At 41.8% G+C, this 24,480-nt stretch overlaps 1 protein-coding gene across 6 annotated transcripts in view; it reads left to right on the forward strand.

The window, feature by feature from the left end:
- EXOC6 (exocyst complex component 6) overlaps positions 1-24,480 on the forward strand; it is a 119,624-nt gene that overhangs the window by 28,342 nt on the left and 66,802 nt on the right. For all 6 annotated transcript variants that reach the window (XM_056849865.1, XM_056849867.1, XM_056849866.1 and 3 more), the window contains exons 2-14: positions 1,752-1,923; positions 3,064-3,111; positions 3,211-3,301; positions 4,283-4,328; positions 8,679-8,883; positions 9,584-9,739; positions 11,103-11,171; positions 15,527-15,610; positions 15,731-15,777; positions 17,172-17,292; positions 18,962-19,033; positions 21,709-21,806; positions 22,647-22,752. In XM_056849865.1, the coding sequence (XP_056705843.1) occupies positions 1,752-1,923; positions 3,064-3,111; positions 3,211-3,301; positions 4,283-4,328; positions 8,679-8,883; positions 9,584-9,739; positions 11,103-11,171; positions 15,527-15,610; positions 15,731-15,777; positions 17,172-17,292; positions 18,962-19,033; positions 21,709-21,806; positions 22,647-22,752 (1,315 nt within the window). The remainder of the gene's footprint in view (positions 1-1,751; positions 1,924-3,063; positions 3,112-3,210; positions 3,302-4,282; positions 4,329-8,678; positions 8,884-9,583; positions 9,740-11,102; positions 11,172-15,526; positions 15,611-15,730; positions 15,778-17,171; positions 17,293-18,961; positions 19,034-21,708; positions 21,807-22,646; positions 22,753-24,480) is intronic.

Raw genomic sequence — 24,480 nt, forward strand, 5'->3', positions numbered from 1 at the left:
AATTTAGGTGGTGAAAGTAGGCAAAGCTGCGCAAGAGTTCTGTAAAAATATGTAGCTCGCTTCCACCTCTGGTATGATGTACGGTACTTTCATTTATGTGTGTGTGTGGGGGGGGGACAGTAAGTCTGCTCTTCAATGGGTTTTGGTTTCTTTGGGCTTCATTTGAATCTTCCGTGCCTAGGCACATCTGCACCGGTCAACTCTGCTCTTTCTAGAACAATCCTGATTGGGGCCCTTTGCATGCTTCTCAGCTCCACTTCATCCCCTTTTGTTCTCTCCCTGCTTCTGCGCCAGCTCCTGTTTGCCAACAGCCATATTTGCTTACGACTGAGAACATTCCCCCCCCACCTCATTTGAAGTGTTTTCTCCATCTCGCTTCTTCCATTGCAGAACTTGGTGGTTTTCTCCACCCCCCTTGTGTAAACACATGTACATATAGGCACACAGGAGATAAGAACTAGAAAGGCCAAGTTTTCTCAGCCAGTCATTGTTGCTAATGAAAGATGGGGCTTGTCATCTTTCTGGCTTGTCACAGGTCAGTTGGGGATGAGGAGGTCATTCTAAAGTGGGGTTTGCTGCAGAAAAGAGAGGATTTGATACGTTTTGGGCAGAAAAGAGAGGATTTGATTAGAAGAAGAGGAGTTGGGTTTTTTTGTATGCCAGCTTTCTCTGCCACTTAAGGAAGAATCAAACTGGCGTACAATCACCTTCCCTCCCCCTCCCCACAACAGACACCCTGTGAGGTAGGCGGGGCTGAGAAAGCTCGAAGAGAGCAGTGACTAGCCCAAGGTCACCCAGCTGGCTTCGTATGTAGGAGTGGGGGAACAAATCCAGTTCACCAGATTAACCTCCGCCGCTCATGTGGAGGAGTGGGGAAATCACACCTGGTTCTCCAGATCAGAGTCCACCACGCTTTACCACTACACCACGCTGGCTCTTAGTTTTAGCTACTGAAATATTTTGGGTTTATTTGTGGCTTAGATATAAATTGAATACACACTATCTGGAATAAAGCACTGAGGAAAAGGAATGCTGGGTCTGTCTTAGATTGGATTATATTAATTGGGTATTCTTCTCTGCTTAAAAGAAAAGGTAAAGGTCCCCTGTGCAAGCACCGGGTCATTCCTGACCCATGGGGTGACGTCACATCCCGACGTTTACTAGGCAGACTGTGTTTTTTATGGGGTGGTTTGCCAGTGCCTTCCCCAGTCGTCTTCCCTTTACCCCCACCAAGCCGGGTACTCATTTCACCGACCTCGGAAGGATGGAAGGCTGAGTCAACCTTGAGATGGCTACCTGAAACCAACTTCTGTTGGGATCGAACTCAGGTCGTGAGCAGAGCTTGGACTGCAGTACTGCAGCTTGCCACTCTGTGCCACGGGACTCCTCTGTGCTTAGACTGGTATTATTTTCTTCCATTTGACTGGTTGTGTTACCATGATAAAGTGGCAGAATGGAGCGAATATCTCCAGTTTTGAAAATCCAATTGTCGTTTATTTGAAGTCTGAATGGATGGCAGTCATTCTCCACTGGGGGGCTCACTGTGCAAGATTTTGTTTTGAGTTTTGATGGCATCGATTATTGAATGATGTGGTTCCAGAGGCTGAATGCAGTAATGGGTTTATTGGCGTTTTTAAATAATTGAATTCTTTAGTGTTCTGGTAAAATTCTCAGTGCGTGTAATTTTTTTAAACCAAAACATATGAGATTACTACTTGAATTTTATTTTATTATTTATATATGCTTAACAGGTCTGTGTACGATGATCAGCCGAACGCACACCAAAAGTTTATGGAAAAACTAGATGCTTGTATACGCAACCATGACAGGGAGATTGAAAAAATGTGCAATTTTCATCATCAAGGCTTTGTGGATGCTATTACCGAGCTTCTTAAAGTTAGAGCTGATGCAGAGAAATTAAAGGTAAGACACTGTTGTTGAAAAACAGAGGGAGGATTTGCTTCTGCTGAATATGAGATTCTCATCATCATGCAGTCCTTTGGCACATTTTTGTCTTTCCAGTCTTGAATGAAAACATTTTAACTAGTGTAAGTATTACACTGCTGAAGATAGAACTGTTTTTGTAATGAACAATACATTAATAATACACAATACACAATAATTATACAGCACTTTCCATAAAGTTATGGTGAATCAAAAAACATGCTAAAACACTTAAATAATTTTTACAAGGACTCAGTTTTAGGTTGGACTCCCCACCCTTCAAATAAATGTTTCTCTCTTTCTTCAGGAGTAATTGGAATTGTTGGGATTCTTTAGAAGCTAGTTGTGAGATTTCCTCCGAAGTAAATTGTGCAGTTAGTCCTTTTAGCTCCCTTTACACTTTCGTGAAGAAAATATGCACACCAGACAGAATGAGCATAGTTCACCAGAGGTTATGATTAGAACAGCATTATATAAAGGATATTCAGATAACAAGGGACCCAATACAGCATCAATGAGGTCATTGAGCATCTTTGTTTAGAAATTAATGAGTTTTTAATAAACTAGAATGTGCTCCCTTATTATGATGACCTAATGAGTCACTTAATATGTGGGAAAGTCTGAGGTTGAGCTCCGTCTGCACCTGCAGCATCAAAATGTTGCTGTGGCTCGGAGATTTCCACGTTTGATGTTAATCAACCACCCAGTGTTTGCATTCACCAAAGTATGAACGTTTAATTACCATAAAATGCAATCACCATTTCTTGTGGACAATGAATGGCACATAGAGCTCATTGAGGTTATCAAAAAGGGACCAGTGGTCAATTGGGGCAATGATTTGAATTGTTTGACAGACCTATGGAAACAAAAAAAGTTCAAAAATCCCAAGTAAAATTGAGAAGTTTGCCACAGAATCTGTTAGAAAGAACTGTCATAACTAATTGAAGTTAACAAAAAACCCTTGGTGAGCAAAAGTTCAAGTTCAAGCTGCAGAGTTAATTTGGATTTGTGTCTCTTTGTCCTAAGTTTCTCATGAAGCATGATCTGATTACAAGGGTGAGCAGTTGCATCAGGGCAATATATGCATTCTTGTCTAACAAAGGTGAAATTATTTTTAAGGTCCAAGTCACTGATACCAACCGAAGGCTTCAAGATGCTGGGAAAGAGGTGAGAAAACAGCGCTGTTTGCAGCGCGTAACAAAAAGTTGTTAGGGGGACAAAAATGCATGTGTGATTTTAATTGTTGTGTTTTTGAAAACATCCAAGGTGATAGCTCAAACGGAGGAGATAATCCAGTGTAGACTTCAGCAGAGGAATATTACTACAGTGGTTGAGAAGCTTCAGTTGTGTCTTCCAGGTGGGTTACAAATAGGTGACGTGTCTTGAAGAATTGCTCTTGTATTTGTGTCATCACTGCTTTTTAAAAAAGCAAATATTGTGACATTCTTAAGTAGCATGTTCCTGCTCAGACCGAGCACGGTAGGTCTATTCTTATCTATCCAGCTCATTGAGGAAGAGAAAGATGATGGCATTGGATATATGCATCTACATGATATAGTTAAATGTCATTTGACCGTAGTTTGTTCATAACTGAACTTAATAGCTACAAAAGAAAGCAAAACAACAACAACACTATACCAGTGTCTTTATGAATCCTGCAGAATTTTTGAATATTTTTTTTAGCTATCTACTACAGTATTGCATAGAAGCCTTTGGAGTATGCCAGATTTCTCCCATGCGGAGCGTGTTTTCTAAGAAACGTCCCGGCAGGCATCTCCAACCTTCTTCTCTTGGACATTTGCTGTAACTTTGGAAGATTACAGTAGGTGGTACTGTTGGCATACTGTTCTCCTTCGTGTGTAATTTAAGAAAACGTTGATCTTTTCCCCTTTGCTTAAGAGTCGGGCCATTTATGCATGGGAGGTTTTGCTTTGGATTTGCTGCTTTCTAGATGCGCATTTTCCCCATCCGAGTTCTCAAAACTCTGCATGGGGGCTTATTTTTGAGTTTTGAGAATTTGGATGGGAAAAATGTGCATCTACAGAGCAGGAAATCCAAGGCAAAACCTCCCATGCATAAATGGCCACAAATGTCAGAATGTTTGTATTGAGATAGGCTTGAACGAGGTTTCTGAAGTTACTCTTTCTCTGATTTTGTCACTGTTAATGTGCTTCTCTGAGTATGCATATATTACTTTATGTTTTGGTTACTTTATCCTGTTGTGTGTTTGTTCATAAAATTGATAATACAGTGTGTATGTATATATATATAAACAGATTGGAATGTCTACATGTTTACTAATAGAACTTAACACATCTTCATATCTTCGTTTATACAGTACTGGAAATGTATAGCAAGCTAAAAGAGCAGATGAATGTAAAAAGGTGAGTAAGTTTCTTCCTTACATTCTTTGGAAATGTAACATTTTGAATGAATGGGTTCATCCACTTGTCTTCTACAATTACCAATGGAACGGTAAAAGACTACTGTGCAAGTCATTTAATGAATCTTAGTCTCGTCTTATTGTATTCTCTTTGGCATTCCAAGCCTTTGTTTGTTTCATGTGTGTCATTACAAATGAACAGATGTTGGACAAAAACTAAAGCATTTTCAAAGGCCATGAAAAAACCAGCTTTATTTTAAACAGCATGAAACGCTCTCAGAACGTTAAAGTTGTTGCATGTCAATTAAAATTAGTTAAAGCTGGCTGTTGTGAATGATTTACTTATGATAGAAATGATGAGAAAGTTTGCTAAATTGTTCTTCACCCATTCAAAGTGCATTCTGAATAAGTGCTGTGTATCCGTTGTTGGTTTTTGAGGTTATTTGGTTTAGCTATTTTATGCAGTTACCATAATACAAATGTTTGTTTAGGTAGGAGCAATAAAGTACACTTTGAAATACCTATAGATATTTGCAAGCAGCCTTATTTCTCTGAGTGAACTTGGAGAGGGGCTATTTGGATCTGTTATGACCTAAATTTGTGAGCTTTTACGTGAGTGGTGGAGGCTAATCTGGTGAACTGGATTTGTTTCCCCACTCCTACACACGAAGCCAGCTGGGTGACCTTGGGCAAGCGAGTCACACTCTCTCAGCCTCACCCATCTCACAGGGTGTCTGTTGTGGGGAGGGGAAGGGAAGGTGATTTTAAGTCGATTTGAGTCTCCCTTAAGTGATAGAGAGAGTTGGCCTATAAAAACCAACTCCTCCTCCTCCTCCTCCTCCTCCTCCTCCTCCTCTTCTTCTTCTTCTTCTTCTTCTTCTTCTTCTTCAAAACCTCTTCATTTAATTTATTCTAATATTCTTCTTCTAATATTCTTCAATGTAGGCTGTCCAAAGGTATATCATTTCAGTCCTTTAAAAATTATCTTTAGATTGTCGAAGGCTTTCACGGTCAGAGTTCATTGGTTCTTGTGGGTTATCCGCGCTGTGTAACTGTGGTCTTGGTATTTTCTTTCCTGACGTTTCGCCAGCAGCTGTGACAGGCATCTTCAGAGGAGTAACACTGAAGAAAATACTAAGACCACGGTTACACAGCCCAGATAACCCACAAGAACCAATATCTTTAGATTATTTAGGTAATGATAATCTATTTTTTTTCTGGTGAATTCACTTGTAACCTTAAACGAGGCATGAGAAATTGGAAGGCACAATTTAACAATTATTTGTGATACCTGACTGGTGTATACAGTGCCCATCACCGGTTCAGATCTCCTGGCCACCCTAACTCATACCTGTCTTATTTAAATAGATATGATTCTTTTCTCTTGATGTCCAACTGGTCATATGCGTAACAGCATAAGTTTTTACTACAAGCTGCGATGGCAGCTTCTGTTCTACTTCTTAGGGCGTTTAACAAAAATAGGTTTTAATTAGAGAAGAGAAGGTAAACTACTATAGTTGGATTGTAAGTTCCAAATAAAAATGTTGTACATATTTGTAGGAAGTATTTAGGACCGGTGCAGCTATTAGGCGGGCAACAAGAACACCTGTCTTTGGGCCTGAAATGACTTTGGCTCACGGGGAATGTATCAAAAGGGAATGCCCAGCTTATTTGAAATACTGCAATGTAATTTAAGGGAGCCCTTGGAGTTCTTGTATAACTACTGGTTGGAGGATAGAAGTATATGATTTACAGTGTAGTCCTAAGCATTCCAGTGAAGTGGTCGAGCACTGGAATACTCATGAAGTTGCTAGTCCCCTCCCCAAAGTGTTTCAGCAGAGACCGGGAGTCAGGCAAAAGATTGAGAAGCAGGGCCACACAGGCTGCAACCACACCAGCGTCCCCAGCAACCATGCTGTCACATCCTGTACAGGCCACAAGATAACATAAGAACATAAGAAAGGCCATGCTGGATTAGACCAAGGTCCATCAAATCCAGCAGTCTGCTCACACAGTGGCCAGCCAGATGCCTCCAGGAAGCCTACAAAAAAGATGACTGCAGCAGCATTGTCCTGCCTGTGATCCAAACCACCTAATAAAATAGGCATGCTCCTCTGATCCTGGAGAGAATAGGTGTGCATCATGACTAGTATCCATTTTTACTAGTAGCCGTGAATACCCCTCTTCTCCATGAACATGTCCACTCCCCTCTTAAAACCTTCCAAGTTGGCAGCCATCACAACATCCTGGGGTAGGGAGTTCCACAATTTAACTATGCGACAGCAAAGCTGTGATGGATAGGGCAGACAGAACCAAGCACTGGGTGGCAGGACCGGGGACTCAGCCCTGCACGTGTCACAGCTGAGGGGCAAGAAGGAGCAGGGCTATGGACCGTAGGGCCTTGTCCACGGCATACTTCCTCATCCCCATAAAGGAACAGAGTTCTACCTAACAGTAACAGAGCAGCTGACGTAGTTGGCAAGGGCCCCGAAATCTCCCACCAACAGCGACCCCCCAAACAGGTCCATGGCCCATATGGTCCAAAGGCTACAGTCACCAAGAAGGGGCATGGGCAGATGACAAGCCCAGCCAGGGGTCTCTGCTGCTCACTGGCAGGGGAACCTTCTGGCAGCCCAGCAACACTGCCAAGGGCACCACTGGGCCACCCCCCATCTACCCCCCCATGGTGAAGCAGGAGAGGGGCACTTGGGTGGGCTCTGGTGTTTGGGGTACACAGCACCACCGACAGATCCCCCACTAGGGGAGGGGCTGTGGCTCAGTGGTAGAGCATCTGCTTGGCATGCAGAAGGTCCCAGGTTCCATCCTCGGCATCTCCAGTTAAAGGGACTAGGCAAGTAGGTGATGTGAACGACATCAGCCTGAGACCCTGGAGAGCTGCTGCCGGTCTGAGTAGACAATACTGACTTTGATAGACCAAGGGTCTGATTCAGTCTAAGGCAGCTTCATGTGTTCATGTGTCCACTAGCCTCTTCAATGGAGCAGAAGTGTTCTGGCACTGAAGTGACCATCATTCCACTCTGGTGCTCTGTCATTCCAGTCCCAGAGCAATCTATCTGTCCAGATTGTCATTTCAAGTCCATTCCACATTCACTGTAACTTTTGTGTGCAGTAATGTATTTCAGTGGAGCCTGCGCACGGCATTCTTGGCTTCCATTATATCCAATGGGCATTCCATCATATCCCATGGTTTCCAATGGCCATTCCTGTCATTCTTTTTAGTACATCCTGTCTCAGAGCACACCTGGCTGTCCTCAGTGTTCCTTATGACAATCAGCGGTCCCTCCAAGTGCCAGGCAGTTGCCGTCACAACCGCTGCCAGCCCCTCCATGCACTGTTGACCCCAGGAGAAAGCATCCCTTCCTTCGGTAGTTGCTAATGCATAAGAAAACCCATGCAATAGATTTAACTTCCAGAGCGGGCCTCGCTGAATAGATAATCAAGAAACAGGAATAACTGGGTCAGTGTCGGTCTTGCCAGCGTAGTAATTTGGTACTACTATGGTATAATGGTCTTGAAAGTCATGCAGCCTATGCCATCCCACCAGGTTGTTACAGTAAAGAGGAAATGACTCATGCATATAGTCCTGAAGCTGTTTCGAGGAAGAGTGGGCAGCAAATTGAGTCAATAAGGAGGCAAAGAGCAAAACTTACTGTGTTAAATGTGCTTTAAATACAACACCTCATTAACTGGTTACCCAGCTAATTAACTCTACGCGGAGAAGCATTGCAAACGGTAGGTTTCGATCGTGGGACTCCCAGGTTCTAGTCTGATGCTCTACCCTATGTTGGCCTCCCTGGAAAAAAAACAACTTCTGACAGGTCTGCTGCTTGTAGAGCAGACTACTTCATAAAATATCTGAGATATCAATCCACGTTTGCTAACTGCTTTCTTTCGAAAGGGTGACTGCTGTGTCCGTTTGAAACGTGTACTGAAGCGCTTTGTTGTGCGACAGGCTCAGCATCTTGTTTAAGCTGGGCTGCAACCCGTGCAAAGCAGCTATGCGTGCTTAATTTGCGTGCCAGAAATCTGAAACCCGGGTGGCTCTTTTGCTGGCATGCTAACTAAGCATATGTAGCTACTTTGCATGGGCTGCGAGACCCTTTAAAAAAGATGCTGAACCTGAACCAAGTTTCACGGGATAGCTCTTTGCCTTGCCAATGTCACACCGAGTCCAATTTGCATGTACAAATTGCAAATGAGCCATGTATGTTGCGGATATATTTACCATAATTTATTTTGATCACATTCACATAAAGAATTTGTTATGTATAATAAGTGGGGGTTTGGGGGGGGGAGAAATCCCCCTAATAGCCTTTCTCTTCTTTTTCAGATATTACTCTGCTTTAAAAACTATGGAACAACTAGAGAACATATGCTTTCCTAGAGTCAGTCAATATCGGTTTTGCCAGATAATGATTGAAAACCTTCCGAAACTTCGTGAGGAAATTAAAGAAATTTCCATGTCTGATCTTAAGGACTTCCTAGAGAGTATCCGGAAGCATTCAGATAAAATTGGTGAAACTGCAATGAAACAGGTACGATTGAGGTCTAACCAAACTTGTTGCTGTTAAATGTGATATTTGGCTATATCACTACTAATAATCCAGCCTCTCTTCATACATGCTTTGCGTGCTAGAGGAATGACACAGGCTCCTCCTTTTTGCTACATATACACTCTGATGCAGGCACTCCACATGGATCCTGATTTGCTCAGCCTTTCCCCCTTACTTTTCATAGGGAGAAGAACCATGCAAATCAGTCCCGTATGAGAACCTGCATCATATGCTAATATAGTGTGTATTGTGATGGGCATCTCTCTCTCTCTCTTCGACCTGCCAAATTTGGAGGGAGAAACAAGAATGGGCTCGGGGAGAAAAACCCGAAGTGACAACTATGCACAGGACTGGCTATCAATTTGGGATTGAGGCAGAATTTAAACTTGGGGTAAAAGAGCCTCCTGAAAATGCAGGGGAACTGTGAGGGGAGAGTGAGGCGATTTCTGAAGATCTGAAAATACATGCATAATTAAAACAAGATCCCAAAGTAGTTGGGGGGTGCTCGCGATGGGAACCACCCGTGCATAAAAGGCCTTTGTGTCTTCACATTTAGCATCTAACAAATAATATGGCCTTCAGTGACTTTGCTGGTTAGAGATAAAGATTTATTTACCTAAGGCCATAGGTGAAACTTTGGGAGATTTTTTTTTCATATTTAATGTATCTTTTGGAAATGCAGGCACAGCAGCAGAAGACCTTTAATGCTGCTCTACAGAAGCAGAGCAATCTAAGCTATGGGAGAAATATGTATATAAATAATGATGGTGTTCCAGAAACAAGGAATGAAATGGTTTTCAAGCAAACCCTTGAAGAAGAAGAGGAACATGAAGACGAGGTATTTCAAATAATTACTTCTTAGCTGAATTCTTTAGTTTCTCCTGAAACGTGGTAGGGAGGGGTACTGAAACTTGTCAAGTGGTTTTTAGATGCAGGAAGGCAGAGGATCCAAAGAGTTACCAGGTCTCCCGTAAGGGGCTTGCGATAGCCCAGTGGAATGTGTAGTGTTTTTTCTCTGAAAAGCTGTTTCCAGACCACCTCACCTCAGATTTAAAAGTAGCTTGCATTGAGAAAGAGGGTGAGGAAGGAAGCAACTATTTAAGTAAAACAACTATCATGCTTGGCTAACACATGCAGAAGAACGCTGTAGTAGAATGAACTACTCTACCTAAGACTGCAGGCGGAAGCTCGCATTTTGGAATACTCTGTATTAAACGCTCCCTACAAGTGGAAATTCAGCATGGCAAGCAGAAAAAGGGATACAGCCTTTGCTCCTGCTGTGCTAATTTTCTGTTTTGTGGGGAGGGGACCTTTTTCTCCCCTTATTCAAATGAACTTTCAACGCCAGGCCTTTCCCCACTAGCTATTTCTGTCAAGTGCAGCCCTTTAAATATTCGGGGTTTGCTCGGTCCTCCACACATGTTTAGGCTGTTTCCAGTTCAGCTTCGGGGAGTCCATTCCCCCCCCCCCGTTTTTTCTGGCTGCTGTTTTCCCATTAAGTTAATGTTTCCGTGAGATCCATTCGCTGCATTGTTAGTGGGGACTTCGCAGCTTTTCGCCCCTCCCACTTCTAAGACCAACCAACAGATGTCACACAAGCCTTCCCATCCCTCCCTCCAATCCCCTCCCTCCCCTTCCCTCCCCTGCCATTTACCTGGTAGAGAACAAAAATGTTTTCCCATAATTTTTTGAAAAAACACAATGTTACTATAACGTTATTCCATAGTATGGATGCTATGCTACAAAGAAGGTGTATTTTTCCTGGGATGCTGTAATGGTGCAATGGTGGCGGTGTTGCGCATTGTAAACTATACTTCATGAAGGTCTTTTAACGTTGTCGTCCCTGCTGATTTTGGAGAGGTACCTGATTTAAGATCACTTTTTGGTGGTTATCAATGTCAGTCGGTCAGATTTATTACAGCAATTGCCAGTAAAAGAGTACGAATATACATTATATACATTATAAATACAAAATAAACAGTTAATAAAAAGCCAGATAAAATATTCTCTCCCTAAAAATATGGCCTAACTTTTAATAATTTAGGATTTAAGATTACTGGCTATGGCCACCCTTTCTGAACGAATTTTGATCACTACAGAACAGAATTTAGCTACCTTAACAATATATTGATCTGAATTCCGAACTCTAATTTGAGTTGTAATGCAGTATTATATTTGATCTTTTCCCCCCTTTCATACAGGTTTTGACAGCTCATGATCTGGTAGATTTTTCTCCCGTGTACAGATGCTTGCATATTTATTCAGTTCTGGTATGTGTATAGTTCTTAATTTGTTTTGTCCTTTGCACACATCTGATAGTTGATCTTTTCTGTGGGAAAGCTACCTGTGAATTCCCTAAAACCTACCTACGCGCTAAAAATATGTTCAAGGGTGCTGCCGCATCTTTGCCAACCACGTTTAAGGTACTGTGGTCTGCTCTATATCAATGAATTCTCCTGCATCCATTGTAAGGGGGAGGAGCTTTGGCTCAGTAGTAGAGCCTCTGCTTGGCCCCAGGTTCAGTCCCCTGCATCTCCAGTTAAAGGGACTAGGCAAGTAGGTGAATCGACCTCTGCCTGAGACCCTGGAGAGCCGCTGCTGGTCTGAGTAGACAATACTGACTTTGATGGACCAAGGGTCTGATTCAGTCTAAGGCAGCTTCATGTGTTCATGTGTACCCTGGAAGTGTTTGGAGAGAAAATGCCTTTGTTCATAGGAACAAAGAGAGAGCCGCTGCTGGTCTGAGTAGACAATACTGACTTTGATGGACCAAGGGTCTGATTCAGTCTAAGGCAGCTTCATGTGTTCATGTGTACCCTGGAAGTGTTTGGAGAGAAAATGCCTTTGTTCATAGGCCTGACATGTATAAAGGTTTATTTGAAAACTGGGTAGTAGGAGACCCCTTCTACAGTCAGTCTTCTCAGGGCCTGAGCAGCAATATCAGTCGCTCCGTTCCCCAAGCCCTTTTTTCCTTGCATGGAAATTCTTTTTTCTCCCACTGCCCTTAACTATATTTCAGTGTTATGTCTGTATCAGTATTGTAACTGTAGCTATCACCAGAAATGAAGTAATTATCCTTTATGACACATCAGCCCATAGCCATCTACACTGCACAAGTCAATTGAATTCATGGCTTCATTGTTTCATATTACTTATGTGTAATATGAGCTACAGTTACAGTTCGAAGAAGGATGTTGAAACGGGATACTAGCCGGCAAACCTGTCACTTTTATATTATCAACACTTTTGTTTTTTGCTTTTGCTCATTATTTGTATGCTCTAATACATGCTTGCAATTTAATTGAACTTTTGATGTTACTATTATTTTGTAATACTTTGGAGTAGCTAGAAGTGATTAGATAAATGCCTTGTAACCTCTGGTGCTTTGTGCATTTTTTTCTCTGTCCCCTATCAGCCGTTTCTGCCCCCTCTTTTTCACTGTATCAGTATTGACCATGGTCAGTGCTATAATCAGGATTTATTTATTTATTTACATTATTTATAGTTCGCCTTTTTCACTGTGATTCAAGGTGGATTACACAGAGTGAGTCAATGAAATCAACAAGATGGGACATACAATAAACAATGAAGTAGGATTTGGGTTGTATTGTTGGGGTTGTATTTTTTTTTAATGATATGAAATTTGGTGGCAATAAAGGGACCCAAGAAAAGCGGATCCTGAATAATGCCAATTTGGGGGGGGGCATTATTTGGGCCGCTTTGGCCCCACTGCCATTTTTCCCCTCCCTCCCCCATCTTCCCCCTTACTTACCTGCCTCTGACACCAGTCTGGTCTGTCCCGCTTCTCAGGAACCTGGGAAAGTGGTGTGTGTGTGGATTGCTTTTAGATCTGTCCCGCTGGCCTTCTGTGGAACCCGGAGAAGGCTGGTGAGGTGGATATGATAGAAATCTTCCCCTGCCACTTCTCCGGGCTCCAGAAAAGTACATGGGCTGGATTGGTGTCAGAGGACAGCAGAGAAGGTCGGCGGGGTGGATATGACAGAAATCCACCACCTGCAGCTTCTCTGTAGCCCGGAGAAGAGTATGGGTGTGTGTGGATTGCTTTTAGATTTGCCCTGTCAGCCTTCACCAGACCCTGGAGAAGGATGGCAGGGCAGATCTAAAAGATTCAGGTTTATTTCATTATTTTTTAGCTTCACGTTTATTAATCTGAAACTTTTCAAAAAATCTGGGGTTTCTGGAATTTTTGAAAATTTCCTGGTTTGAGAAACCCGAAGCCAAAAAATACCGAAAAAATTGCCTCACGGCCCTACAATTTAAACAGCCACATCCTACCCTTGCATGTCAATGAAAGTTCTCAAGGAACTTGCAAGTGCATTGACGAGCTGAATATTATATTAATAAGAAGTACTTTTTTTGCTCTGAGTTTACTCATTAATGGAAAATGAAATAAGTAAGCTAGCCACAACAGGGGTAAAACTGAATTTATGCAGTTTAGAATTTGATTTTTTGTTGTTGCTTACATCAGTATGTAGATGAGTCAATTTTGTTGCAGTTTTAAGCAGACAGATGGTTCTTTCTGAATGAATCATCTTGATGAAAAAATGGGTCCATCACTCTGAGCTCTTTATAACATCACAAAATATTTTTGTATAGAAAACACATTCCGTGTCTATTGAAGCAACGCAAACTAGTTCCACTTCACTATTGTAAAAGAGTACTTTTGAAATATTTCTTTCCTGTCTGCATCTGAAGGAATGAAAAGATTTCTCTCTTGTTTTCTAAGGAATGTTAAATTAATTGCAGCAACATTTGACATATAGAAAGCGAAAGAATGCTATTGGAGGAACACAACTGAAACTGTTCTGAATCATCTTTATTATTTAACTTTTAGTGCATTTAGAAAATATGTTTCACCGTATTACAATTCCACAATTAAAACAAAAGGCTATTTCTTTGCATTCTCAAATTAGGAAATGGGGGAAAGATAGGGATTATGTATTTAGGCAAGATTCCTTATTTATGTTATTGTTAAGCCAGACTTGCAACAGCTGTTGTGAACTCAGTCTGGGGAAGGGGAAGAAGAAGAGTTGGTTTTTATATGCTGACTTTCTCTACCACTTAAGAGAGCTGTGACTAGCCCAAAGTCACCCAGCTGGCTTCTTGTGGAGGAGTGGGGAAACCAACTCGGTTCACCAGGTTAGCCTCTGCCGCTCATGAGGAGGAGTGGGGAGTCAAACCCGGTTCTCCAGACTCCACCACTTCAAACCACTGCTCTTAACCACTGCACCACGCTGGCTCTCAAGTTTTAGTCGGCAAACTATTTCTAAAGAGTTGTAAGATGAACATAAAACAAAATGTTTGCAGCAGCTTGTATCACACCTTCGACCAGCACGAAGGCACAAAAGATTTCTGTTTGAATAATGGCTCTGTACTTTAATGTTGTAACTAAACCACAATACAGTTTACTTATTTATAATATTTACATCTCAGCTTTTTAGCGTTTGCCTCTTGTCAACCAACGACAATGACCGTTTTAGACCTCAGTAGTTCTCAACGCCCTGACCTGGATGGCCCAGGCTAGCCTGATCTCGTCAGACCTCAGAAGCTGAGCAGGGTCGGCCCTAGTTAGAACTTGAATGGGAGATCACCAAGGAAATCCAGGGTTGCTATGCAGAGGAAGGCAATGGCAAACTACCTCAGTTAGTCTCTTGCCTTGAAAGCCCTACTGGGTTGGCATAAGTTGGCTTGACGGCACTTTACACACACAGTTCTCAAGGGGGAGCCTCTGAAAACCAAGCATGCTCCACCTCCTCATCTGCATAACCATTCCATAGGTTTCACTTCTCGGTGTCTAATAGGAGGTGCTATGCTGTGATAGGAATTTGCTTAGTTCAAGGCTTGGTAACAAGATGCTGCGGGTCATACCCAGTCTCAATACCCTCACATTGAATATCCTAGAGATTCCACTGATAGTACATATATTGTAGAAAGAAGTCAAACAATTCTAAAGAATCAAAAGGAAAGCCGGCATGGTGAAGTGGTTAAGAGCGGTGGACTCTAATCAGGAGAACCAGGTTTGATTCCCCACTCCTCCACATGAGCGGCAGACTCTAATCTGGTGAACTGGGTTGGTTTCCCCACTGCAACACATGAAGCCAGCTGGGTGACCTTGGGCTAGTCACAGTTCTCTTCGAGCTCTCTCAGTCTCACCTACCTCACAGGGTGTCTGTTGTGGGAAGGGGAAGGGGATTGTAAGCCGGTTTGGTTTTCCTTAAAAGGGAGAAAAAATCAGCATATAAAAACCAACTACACTTCTTCTTCAAAAGCGGGCAGCAAGCGCAAAGGAAGACTCAGGTAGTTTGTTTGTTCCATTTGCCATCTCTCCCCACCCCCAGTAGCTTATGTTAGTGTGGCCACTTTTGGGGAACTGATATTTATTGCAACTTCAAATCAGTTCTTCCTTGTGAAAATATAAGTCAAGGCTTTTTGTACAGTTGGTCCAGTCCAGCTCTAACACATGGCAAGGGAGCTTCCATATGTGCACGAGTGCGTCTTGTTGAACCAATGCAAAGTTTGCTGCGATAGGAGTAAATAATAGTTGTGTTGTTGTTTTTTAACGAAGTGAAGATGTCCTAAAATTTGTGTGCATTGTTTACCTTAGGCTGATGCAGAGACATTTGAAAACTACTACAGAAAACAGAGAAGGAAACAAGCAAGACTAGTATTACAGCCACAGTCAAACATGGTACTTGATTGTTGTTTCTTTTAACAAACTCCAAACATGCATGACCACGGGACTAGTCTGTCTTGAAATTTTGCGATGATATGTAACTTCACCGTTGAAATGTGTGTTCTTTTCTTAAAGCACGAAACGGTAGAAGGCTACAGAAGATACTTCAGTCAAATTGTAGGGTAAGTCCCCAGATAACTAGCTGTTGTTCTCCTAAGCATCACAGCTTTCATTGGGAGGCTTTTCCTCATCGTAATGTATAACTGTTCAGCATCTGCAGTGCTGACTTGCAGGGGTGTTCCAGTATTTATGAAAAACCATTGCTGCCCTGTTATAGACATTTTCAAACATCGCAAACGGCAAGGAAGAAAGATGGGAAACAGCAGATGACTTACGTTTTCTCCTCATACCTCATAACAGCTAAGCTGCTTTGAAAGGGAACCCTGGGTTTACCCAAAGGGTTGCCGATTCTGGATTGGGAAATTCTTGGAGATTTGGAGGATGGAACCTAGGAGGGTGGAGTTTAAGGAAGGGAGGGACCTTATAAGGATATAACGCCATAGAGTCCACCTTCTGAAGCAGTCATTTTGTCCAGGGGAACTGAGAGCCAGCGTGGTGTAGTGGTTAAGAGCAGTGGTTTGGAGTGGTGGACTCTGATCTGGAGAACCGGGTTTGATTCCCCACTCCTCCACATGAGCGGCGGAGGCTAATCTGGTGGACTGGATTTGTTTCCCCACTCCTCCACATGAAACCAGCTGGGTGACCTTGGACAAGTCACAGTTCTGTTAAGAGCTTTCTCAGCCCCACCTACCTCATAGGGTGTCTGTTGTGGGGAGGGGAAGGGGAGGTGATTGTAAGCTGGTTTGAGTCTCCCTTAAGCGGTAGAGAAAGTTGGCATATAAAAACCAACTCTTCTTCTTCATCTCTGTTGTCAATTGTAATTCTGGGGGATTTCCGGGCTCCACCTGGAAGCTGGCAACCCTATTTATTTTGTATTTGTAATACAAACAAGCCCATATTTCTCTCCTTCTAATCAACATACGGTATACACTACTGGACTGTTGCTTGGGATATAAGAAATGTGTTCCTTTTGGTCTCCTCTCATGTAGTCATGGCTCCTATATTACTGCCACCGCAGCTGAGGCACATGTTTCCAAGTAAAATGGCAGAGGATGATAGAACTACTTTGCAAATTCTGTTAAATCCCCTCTAGTAGTAAAACCCATAAAATTCAGGGGAAATATTTTGATTTTCTTCTTTATTGTACGGCTATAGTTTAGCTCTGTTAAGAGCAATATAGCTTGAATCAAGTATGTTATTTTTTATTTATTAAAATATTTATATCCGCTTTGCCTCATTGGCTCAAGGTGGCTTACAAATCACACTTTAAAAAAATACACTCAAACTCCAGAGAACTCCGTCCCACCTAAAAGCAAACAAAAAACGCTTTTAGCCTACACCCCATGAAAACCCCTAGCAATTGAGGAGGGCAAGACCAGAGTTTCTTTGCTATATCTGTTACAGAAGAATAACAATTATTTCACTGTTAAATCTGTTTTTTGTGTGTGTGTGTCAGCTTTTTTGTAGTGGAAGATCACATTTTACATGTAACTCAAGGGCTGATAACGAGAGCTTACACCGATGAACTCTGGAACATGGCGCTATCAAAGATTATCGCTGTCCTTAGAACTCATTCGGTAAGTGGCAAGGCCTTGTGCCTATGACTTTTTAGTTCATTTACTTAAGGAACTTGTCAATGTGTTTTGGGGAAGGGTAAAATGTCAAAATTGGGGGGGAAAAACAATTCTATCTGTGAGGGATTTTTTTTTTGGTAATTAAAAAGTTACTCCCATTAGGGGAATACCTTGCCAAGCTTTTGTTTATCCCAGAAGTATCAGGCTGTGAGCCACAGCCGTGGGCCATCTGCATAATCCTCTACTGATTTACAACTCCCTGGATCTTCCAAACTGTGCTCTTAGTCTGGTAGTTTGGAATATGCAGAGTTAAATCTGCTGTTATTATTGCAATCTGTCCTAATTAGTTTCAACTGACCTCTTCATTAGATCAGATTGAATTAGTTTAGCACTGAAAGCCACACCAGGAAGGAGTTCCTAATTATCATTCCAAAAACCCTGTTTCCAAAATAAACCTCCTCAGTAAAACCTTTAGAGCTGCCTTTTGGTACTCCCAAAGCATTACATCTGCGTTGTAAGGGATCCATTGCTAGCTACTTAAAACTGGGCCATTATTGTAAATTTCCTACTAGCTAGATTTCGTTGTGTCTCGCTTTATAGTGTAAAATTGTCTTTGTTTAATCTACCCCGTTGACAATTGGATGACAAAAATAGTAGTTAGGACAGCTTGTACTTGACCCTTTTTAAGACTGCCACTTTTTAAAACTAAGCTTGGCATATTATTTACTGCGGTTAAAACTAGCAGGAGAAAAGAGCAAGAGTCCAGTAGCACCTTAAAGACTAACAAAATTTCTGGCAGGGTACAAGCTTTGGTGAGCCACAACTCACTTCTTCAGATAACAGCTGGAATGGTTAAAACTGTACATCTACCTAAGAGATACCAAGCGAACAACCTCTTATACAGTTGAAATAATATATTTCCATTTCTTTCTGCTTATTGCAAGGGCCAGCACTTCGGTTTGGCTCGGATCTAGAGTGAAAACTAGGTGCAAAGAGCTCTAGAACTCTCCCACCACCCTGTTTTCCTGTACCTTTTTTTTGCTGGGGGTGGGGGGAGATTGAGACATAATAAAGAAGAGATTTGTCTGCTTTTCTGCTATGCAGACCATTATTTGAGCGTCAAGGGTGCATGGGAGAGCCAGCGTGGCGTAGACTTCGAAGTGTTGGACTAGGATCTTGGAAACTCAGGTTCTAATCCCTACTCGCACCATGGAAACTAGGTGGCCTGGGGCCAGTTAAGTTCTCTCAGCCTCTACCCTGGCAAGTATTTGGATGGGAGACCTCCAAGGAATACCAGGGGCGTGATGAGGAGGCAGGCAATGGCAAACCACCTCTGAGTGTCTCTTGCCTTGAAAACCCTGTGGGAGGGTCACCATAAGTCAGCTGTGACTTGATACCAAAAAAAACAACAAAAAAACAGGGGGTGCATGGTGTCTCTTCCTGGCATGCTGTTCATCTTCCCCCAAGCTTGAGAATAAACAGTTGGAAGTTTTATCTTATAGCGGGTCATGGTGATGGGGTTTGGCTACCTTTATCTCTTCCCCACCCCACTCTTAAGATTGACTTGTTGATAAGGTTAGTTGCTGACCAGGAAACTGCATAGCAAGTCACCAGAACTGAAAAGTACATTTGCTGTTTTGTTAATTTTTTAAAACGTGATTTTAACTTTCAGTCCTATTGCACTGATCCTGATCTTGTTTTGGAGCTGAAGAATCTGATTGTTGTGTTTGCTGATACCTTGCAGGTTGGTAGTGTGTTTAGCGATGGAATTAGACTGTTGTTTCAGTTTGAAATAAGCTGGGCAGCAAAAGGATTCCAAATGGAACTCTAAGGCCATGGAACTCCTAGGCCCTATATCAATGAGTTCAAATGCATGTCTCATGAACAAAATTAGAATTACATGCTTTAGGACAGCACCGTTTGGCAGAATACATATTTAGGCATTCCCTGAAGACAATTAAAATATACACCTAAAATGTAAGAGTGTGGAATGCATGTATTAAAACACATACACCATACTGATTTGATTATTAGTAAACCATTATTAGCAACAACTTTCAGTTTAACAGAGTCTTTATGGCAAGCTCAGGTTTACTTCTGTGTTACATGTGAAATGGTGTTATACTGCACACTTCAGTCTCAACTTGTGTTCCGCCTAAAATACCAACTTTGTTCTTTAACTGGTTCCCAAAGCCCCCCTGAACCAATGGCAATAATTGCATTGGAACTGTATGTGTAGTTCAAATGCCATTGTCTTTTGACTTGACGTCAGAACTACATTTCTTAGGGGGTTACCGCACTTTGTATTCCCAGCGATGTATTAAGAGTTTGAAAATGTTATAAAAAACATCGCTTTAAAAGGGTTTTTGGATACCACAGCTTATAAATGGTTGGAAGACGTCTTCACAGCTAAAGGGGCCAAACAAAGTGCGAATAGTATTTTTTATAACATTTTCAAACTTTTAATACATCGCTGGGAATACAAGTGTGGTAACCCCCTTAGAGTTCCTTGGGTGAAAGGCATAGTTCTGAAATCGGTTTCAACCTGTAGTTGGTAATTCCATCAGCTCAATACCTCCTAAAAATCTTGGGTTTGCATCTCCATTTTCTGCTCCCCTCCCTGTGGAAGACGGTTAATGGGGAGAGTGTATTCAAATAAATGCAAAAACAACAACAACCCTGTTCAGTCAGTAACTTCTGTTCTTGGTGAAGCAAACAAAGGAAAAGTAGGAAGGAGATATTTGCAAGACCAGGATCTGCACCAGTTTTATAGGAAATTGGTGCAATACTCATTGAAGTCCAGTGGAGAACAGGGCTGTGGAAGGACAGCCCCTATTTTGCAGAGAAGCAGTAACTGGGGGATGTCCCCTCCATTTCTGCTTTATCATACATTTTCAGCCCTCCCCTTTGCCCTGTGGGGCTTAGGAACTGAGCGCCCCCCCCCGACTGCAAGGTTTTCATCTACACATAGATTACCTTAGGTACTAGATCACTATGGGTAGCCGTGTACAATAGCAGTAGAAAAGAACAAGAGTCCAGTAGCAACGTAAAGACTCACACAATTTCTGGCAGGGTATGAGCTTTCTTGAGCCACAGCTCACGTCTTCAGATACAGCTAGAATGTGAGTCCATCTATCCTTAAGTAGAGACGAGTGAATTAGACACACAATAGCAATGTAAATGTCAAAAGCAAGTAAATGACTCTAGCAGGCATGATTGGATTAGCTGTGATATGCAGAGGGGTAGTAGGCATGGAGAAATTAGCATTGGTAATGAATGAGACAGGAATCCCAGATCTCTATTCAATCCAGGAGAATGCATTGTCTTGAGCTTCGTTATTAGTTGTAATTCAGCTATCAGTATTAGTCATATCAGTAACTAGGTACTGTTTGCCAAGTGGCATGCAAGTGCAACAAAGCGACACAAACAACAATAACTGATTGTTTAAAATATAAACATTTGGCCTACCAAATTCTGTGAGTGCAAGGCAGCTAGGAAAAGATATAAAAATAGTTTCTTGTGCTTATGGCAGTGAATGTTCATCGCACCCAGAGCATGTCTTGAGAGAAGAGAGAGATGAAGAAATCAGCAAGGGAGTGAAATGAAAAAGAAGCATGGGCGGGGATATAAATTCATTTAGAATAAGGCAGGAAGAAAACCCTGGCTCACCAGTTGGCAGTGACAGAAGTTGCCACCATCTGCCTTCCACATTTCTCACCAAAAAGGAGGCCTTTTGGATGGTCTTGCGCAGGAGTGCTTGCCACAAATTCATAAGATCTCTCTCCACAAAAAATGAGCAATCATGCAATAAGATGCAGTGAGACATCATTGTGGCTTGCAGTTACTGTGAGGATGTACACACTGCCAGTCCATAAACCAGGGCATAGGATGCAAGAGTGTAGGGAGACACATACATACAAGAGAAAGGTAGCAGTCCTCATGCATGGAGGGAAGGGATTATCTTTTGTTGGGAAAGGAGTTTTGCCTGATTCATCTGATTAGCTACATTTTTGGCATCCTGCTTCTAGGAGCCAGTGTGGGGTAGTGGTTAAGAGCTGTGGACTCTAATCTGGAGAACCAGGTTTGATTCCCCACTCCTCCACATGAGCAGCGGACTCTAATCTGGTGAACCCAGTTGGTTTCCCCACTCCTACACATGAAGCCAGCTGGGTGACCTTGGGCTAGTCACAGTTCTCTTATGCCTTTCTCAGCCCCACCCACCTCACAGCTTTCTCAGCCCCACCTCCCAGGGTGTCTGTTGAGGAGAGGGGAAAGGAAGGTGATTGTAAGCCGGCTTGATTCTCCTTAAAAGGTAGAAAGAGTCGGCATATCAAAACCAGCTCTTCTTCTAATCTTAGAATCTTGTTGTGCTGTATGCTCAAGTATTATGATAGCTACTTTATCATGTTTTTCTTTCAGGGTTATGGTTTTCCTGTGAACAGACTATTTGATCTCTTGTTTGAAATAAGAGACCAGTATAATGAAACGCTGCTCAAAAAATGGGCTGTGCTATTCAGGTTAGTATTGTAAAATTTAAAAACTTTCAAAGTAACATTAAATGATTTTGGTTATTTCTTTGATCGATATGCATTGGAATATTTCAGTTTCCAAGTCTTGAGGTGCTGTTGGTATTCCAAAATGTTCATAGTTTAGAGAATCTGAAGAATTAATATCAGCAGAATCAGAGTTGAAGTGGCACGTCTTCTGCAGCTCTTTGCCCTTGGCGTAATACCCTGACCTGTGTGTATTCCATATTGTTCTTTAATCTGGTACCAGACACAGGATTCAAGAACTACGGTTTTCAACTTGAAGCACACAAGCTAACAAATTTCTGGTTATTATTGTTATGAAGACATGGTTGAGAGAATGTGTGAATTGCTTGCTGTGAAATCTTCCAGTAGTCTCTGTGCAGGGCTGCAGTGTCCAAACTCTTGATACATCACTAGGAATACCTAGTGCAGTAAAAGCCAGGGTTTTGTCTGCAATATCTGTTTGTACCCACTATTTACTCCACACAAAACGCACACTATTCTATCACAGTTAGCCCTATTATTGTCACTGTTGTGATATTGCTGCCTTTTTGCAGCCCACCAGCAGTTCACACACTTTCTGCTAAGCAGCTCTGTGTGGTGAGTCTGTCTGTCTATCATTTCGATTTCTGACTCACCCTCCCCGGCCAAAGTTAGAATGTTAATGAGCTTTCCATGACACCTGAGCTGGTTTTACTTTTGAAAGTGAGTAACGGGACAAGAATTGCTTACTTTTAGTTTCAGCTTGCAGGCATACTGTTTCTCTATTGCCATGTTTATAGTGTGTTTGAGAATTTATGTTCCTAACCTGCTCGCTTAATTATGCAGGGATATTTTTGAAGCAGATAATTATAGCCCAATACCTGTATCAAACGAGGAGGAGTACAAAATAGTTATCAGCAAATTTCCCTTTCAAGATCCAGAACTTGATAAGGTGAGTACATATACTTATGCTGCCTTTAAAACGAATTAAGTAGCGTTAGTGTCTGAACAACGTATGTTTGAGTTCTTGAATCTAATTTTTCACGTGTAAATAAACTGCACTACTTAGACTAAGAATTCAGTGATTGAACTGTCTTAGGTGGACCCTCACTATGTTACCTGATACGTTTTGACATGGTATTGATACTCAAATTAGGGTTCAGGTTCGTTTGTCTGGTGCTGTTTTGAGACCAATCACAACACACACTTAGTGGAAGAAAAGTTTATTCGTGGCCGTGAACAGACTGACGCAAGGGAGTCATCTCCAAATCTTGTGTAAGGGGTCAATAGGTATGCACTACATTTTATACCTTGATTAATTTGCCATTTCATTGGTTTAACAACACATAACGTGACATGTTACATCTCATTTCCAACACACCTCTTAATCCATAGTTGGTCATCAGTTCCGCTCATTTGCTTGATCCCAACATCTGGGTCCTTTTCAACTTTGTTATCTGCCTAACTGACCCATTCCCTTTGAAGTACCCATTACAGTAACTGGTACTCATTTCTTCTTGGTCCCTCTCTCGGCGACCTTATCCTTTCCTTTCTGTTCGCACAAAGATTCCTCTTTCCTAGCCTGAATATAGTTCCTTGCAATCACTAACCAATTCTAACATATTGATAAAGCTTTTCATATATGCATACAGCATTGATGTTTATAATACTTCCTACCATTTTACTACATAATACTATCAGTATTGCAAGCTCAAAAGTATATTTTGAAGAAACAAGCCATGATTCTTTATGATGATTCGTCCTATGTTCGATCTGGGCTCTTCTCAGTCATTGGAAGGTATGAAAGGCTGTCACCTGGGAGGGCTTTTTGTTCAGGCCATTCTTTTCTGATTAATGTTGAGGGCTGCATTAGGATTGTAATTGAATTTTATTATGATTGTCAACCCTATATCAATGTTGTTGACTTACATTCTCCTTGTTTATTGTATTTCGTGCCATTTGGCTACTTGAACCTTTGGAGACAGGCAGGATACAAATAAATATTAAATATTACTCATTTGTAATTAACTCTGGGTGGTAGTAAATTGTGACCATCTTTGTAAGAGTTTCTCTTGTATACTGTGAGTGCCTTCCATTCTCAAAGAGGGTGTCTGTATTCTGTCCAGCGTGTCCTCTTTACTGTGCAGATACCCTTTTGGGCCAGGGTGCTCATCTATTAAGAATTCAAGTATGGCTTGTGGGATTATACAACATGCTATCCTATCTCATCCCGACTTCTTTATGTGTGAATTTCCTTTATCCTAATATTGTCGAAGGCTTTATCCTACTTCACCATTTTCAAGCATTACATTGGTAACAGTAGCTATGAAATTTTTGGAATCTGATCTTTGGTACTGATTGGAAAAGCAGTAGACAAAAGTGGAATTTGATACCGGGAAAGTATCTGAAGGAATTGGGGGGAAGGGAGAACCTTCCATACTGGGTTCTGTTGTTCTTTTTTTGTTTATGAAATTCAGAACATGTAGCTGTATTCTTTGTAATTTGATAGTAGCCATCGTTCCAGCTATGGAGACTTGTAAATACTAGAATATATTTTATATGGAGAAAATATTATTAATATGTTTTGTGCATCACATTTCAGGTATGGAATATCTCTTTCTGTGCTAAGAAGAAAAGTGTGAACCACAGATATGTGCCATCAGATACAGGTTGAGTATCC

Source organism: Euleptes europaea, chromosome 5, assembly GCF_029931775.1.
Source record: "Euleptes europaea isolate rEulEur1 chromosome 5, rEulEur1.hap1, whole genome shotgun sequence".
Lineage (NCBI taxonomy): Eukaryota > Metazoa > Chordata > Lepidosauria > Squamata > Sphaerodactylidae > Euleptes > Euleptes europaea.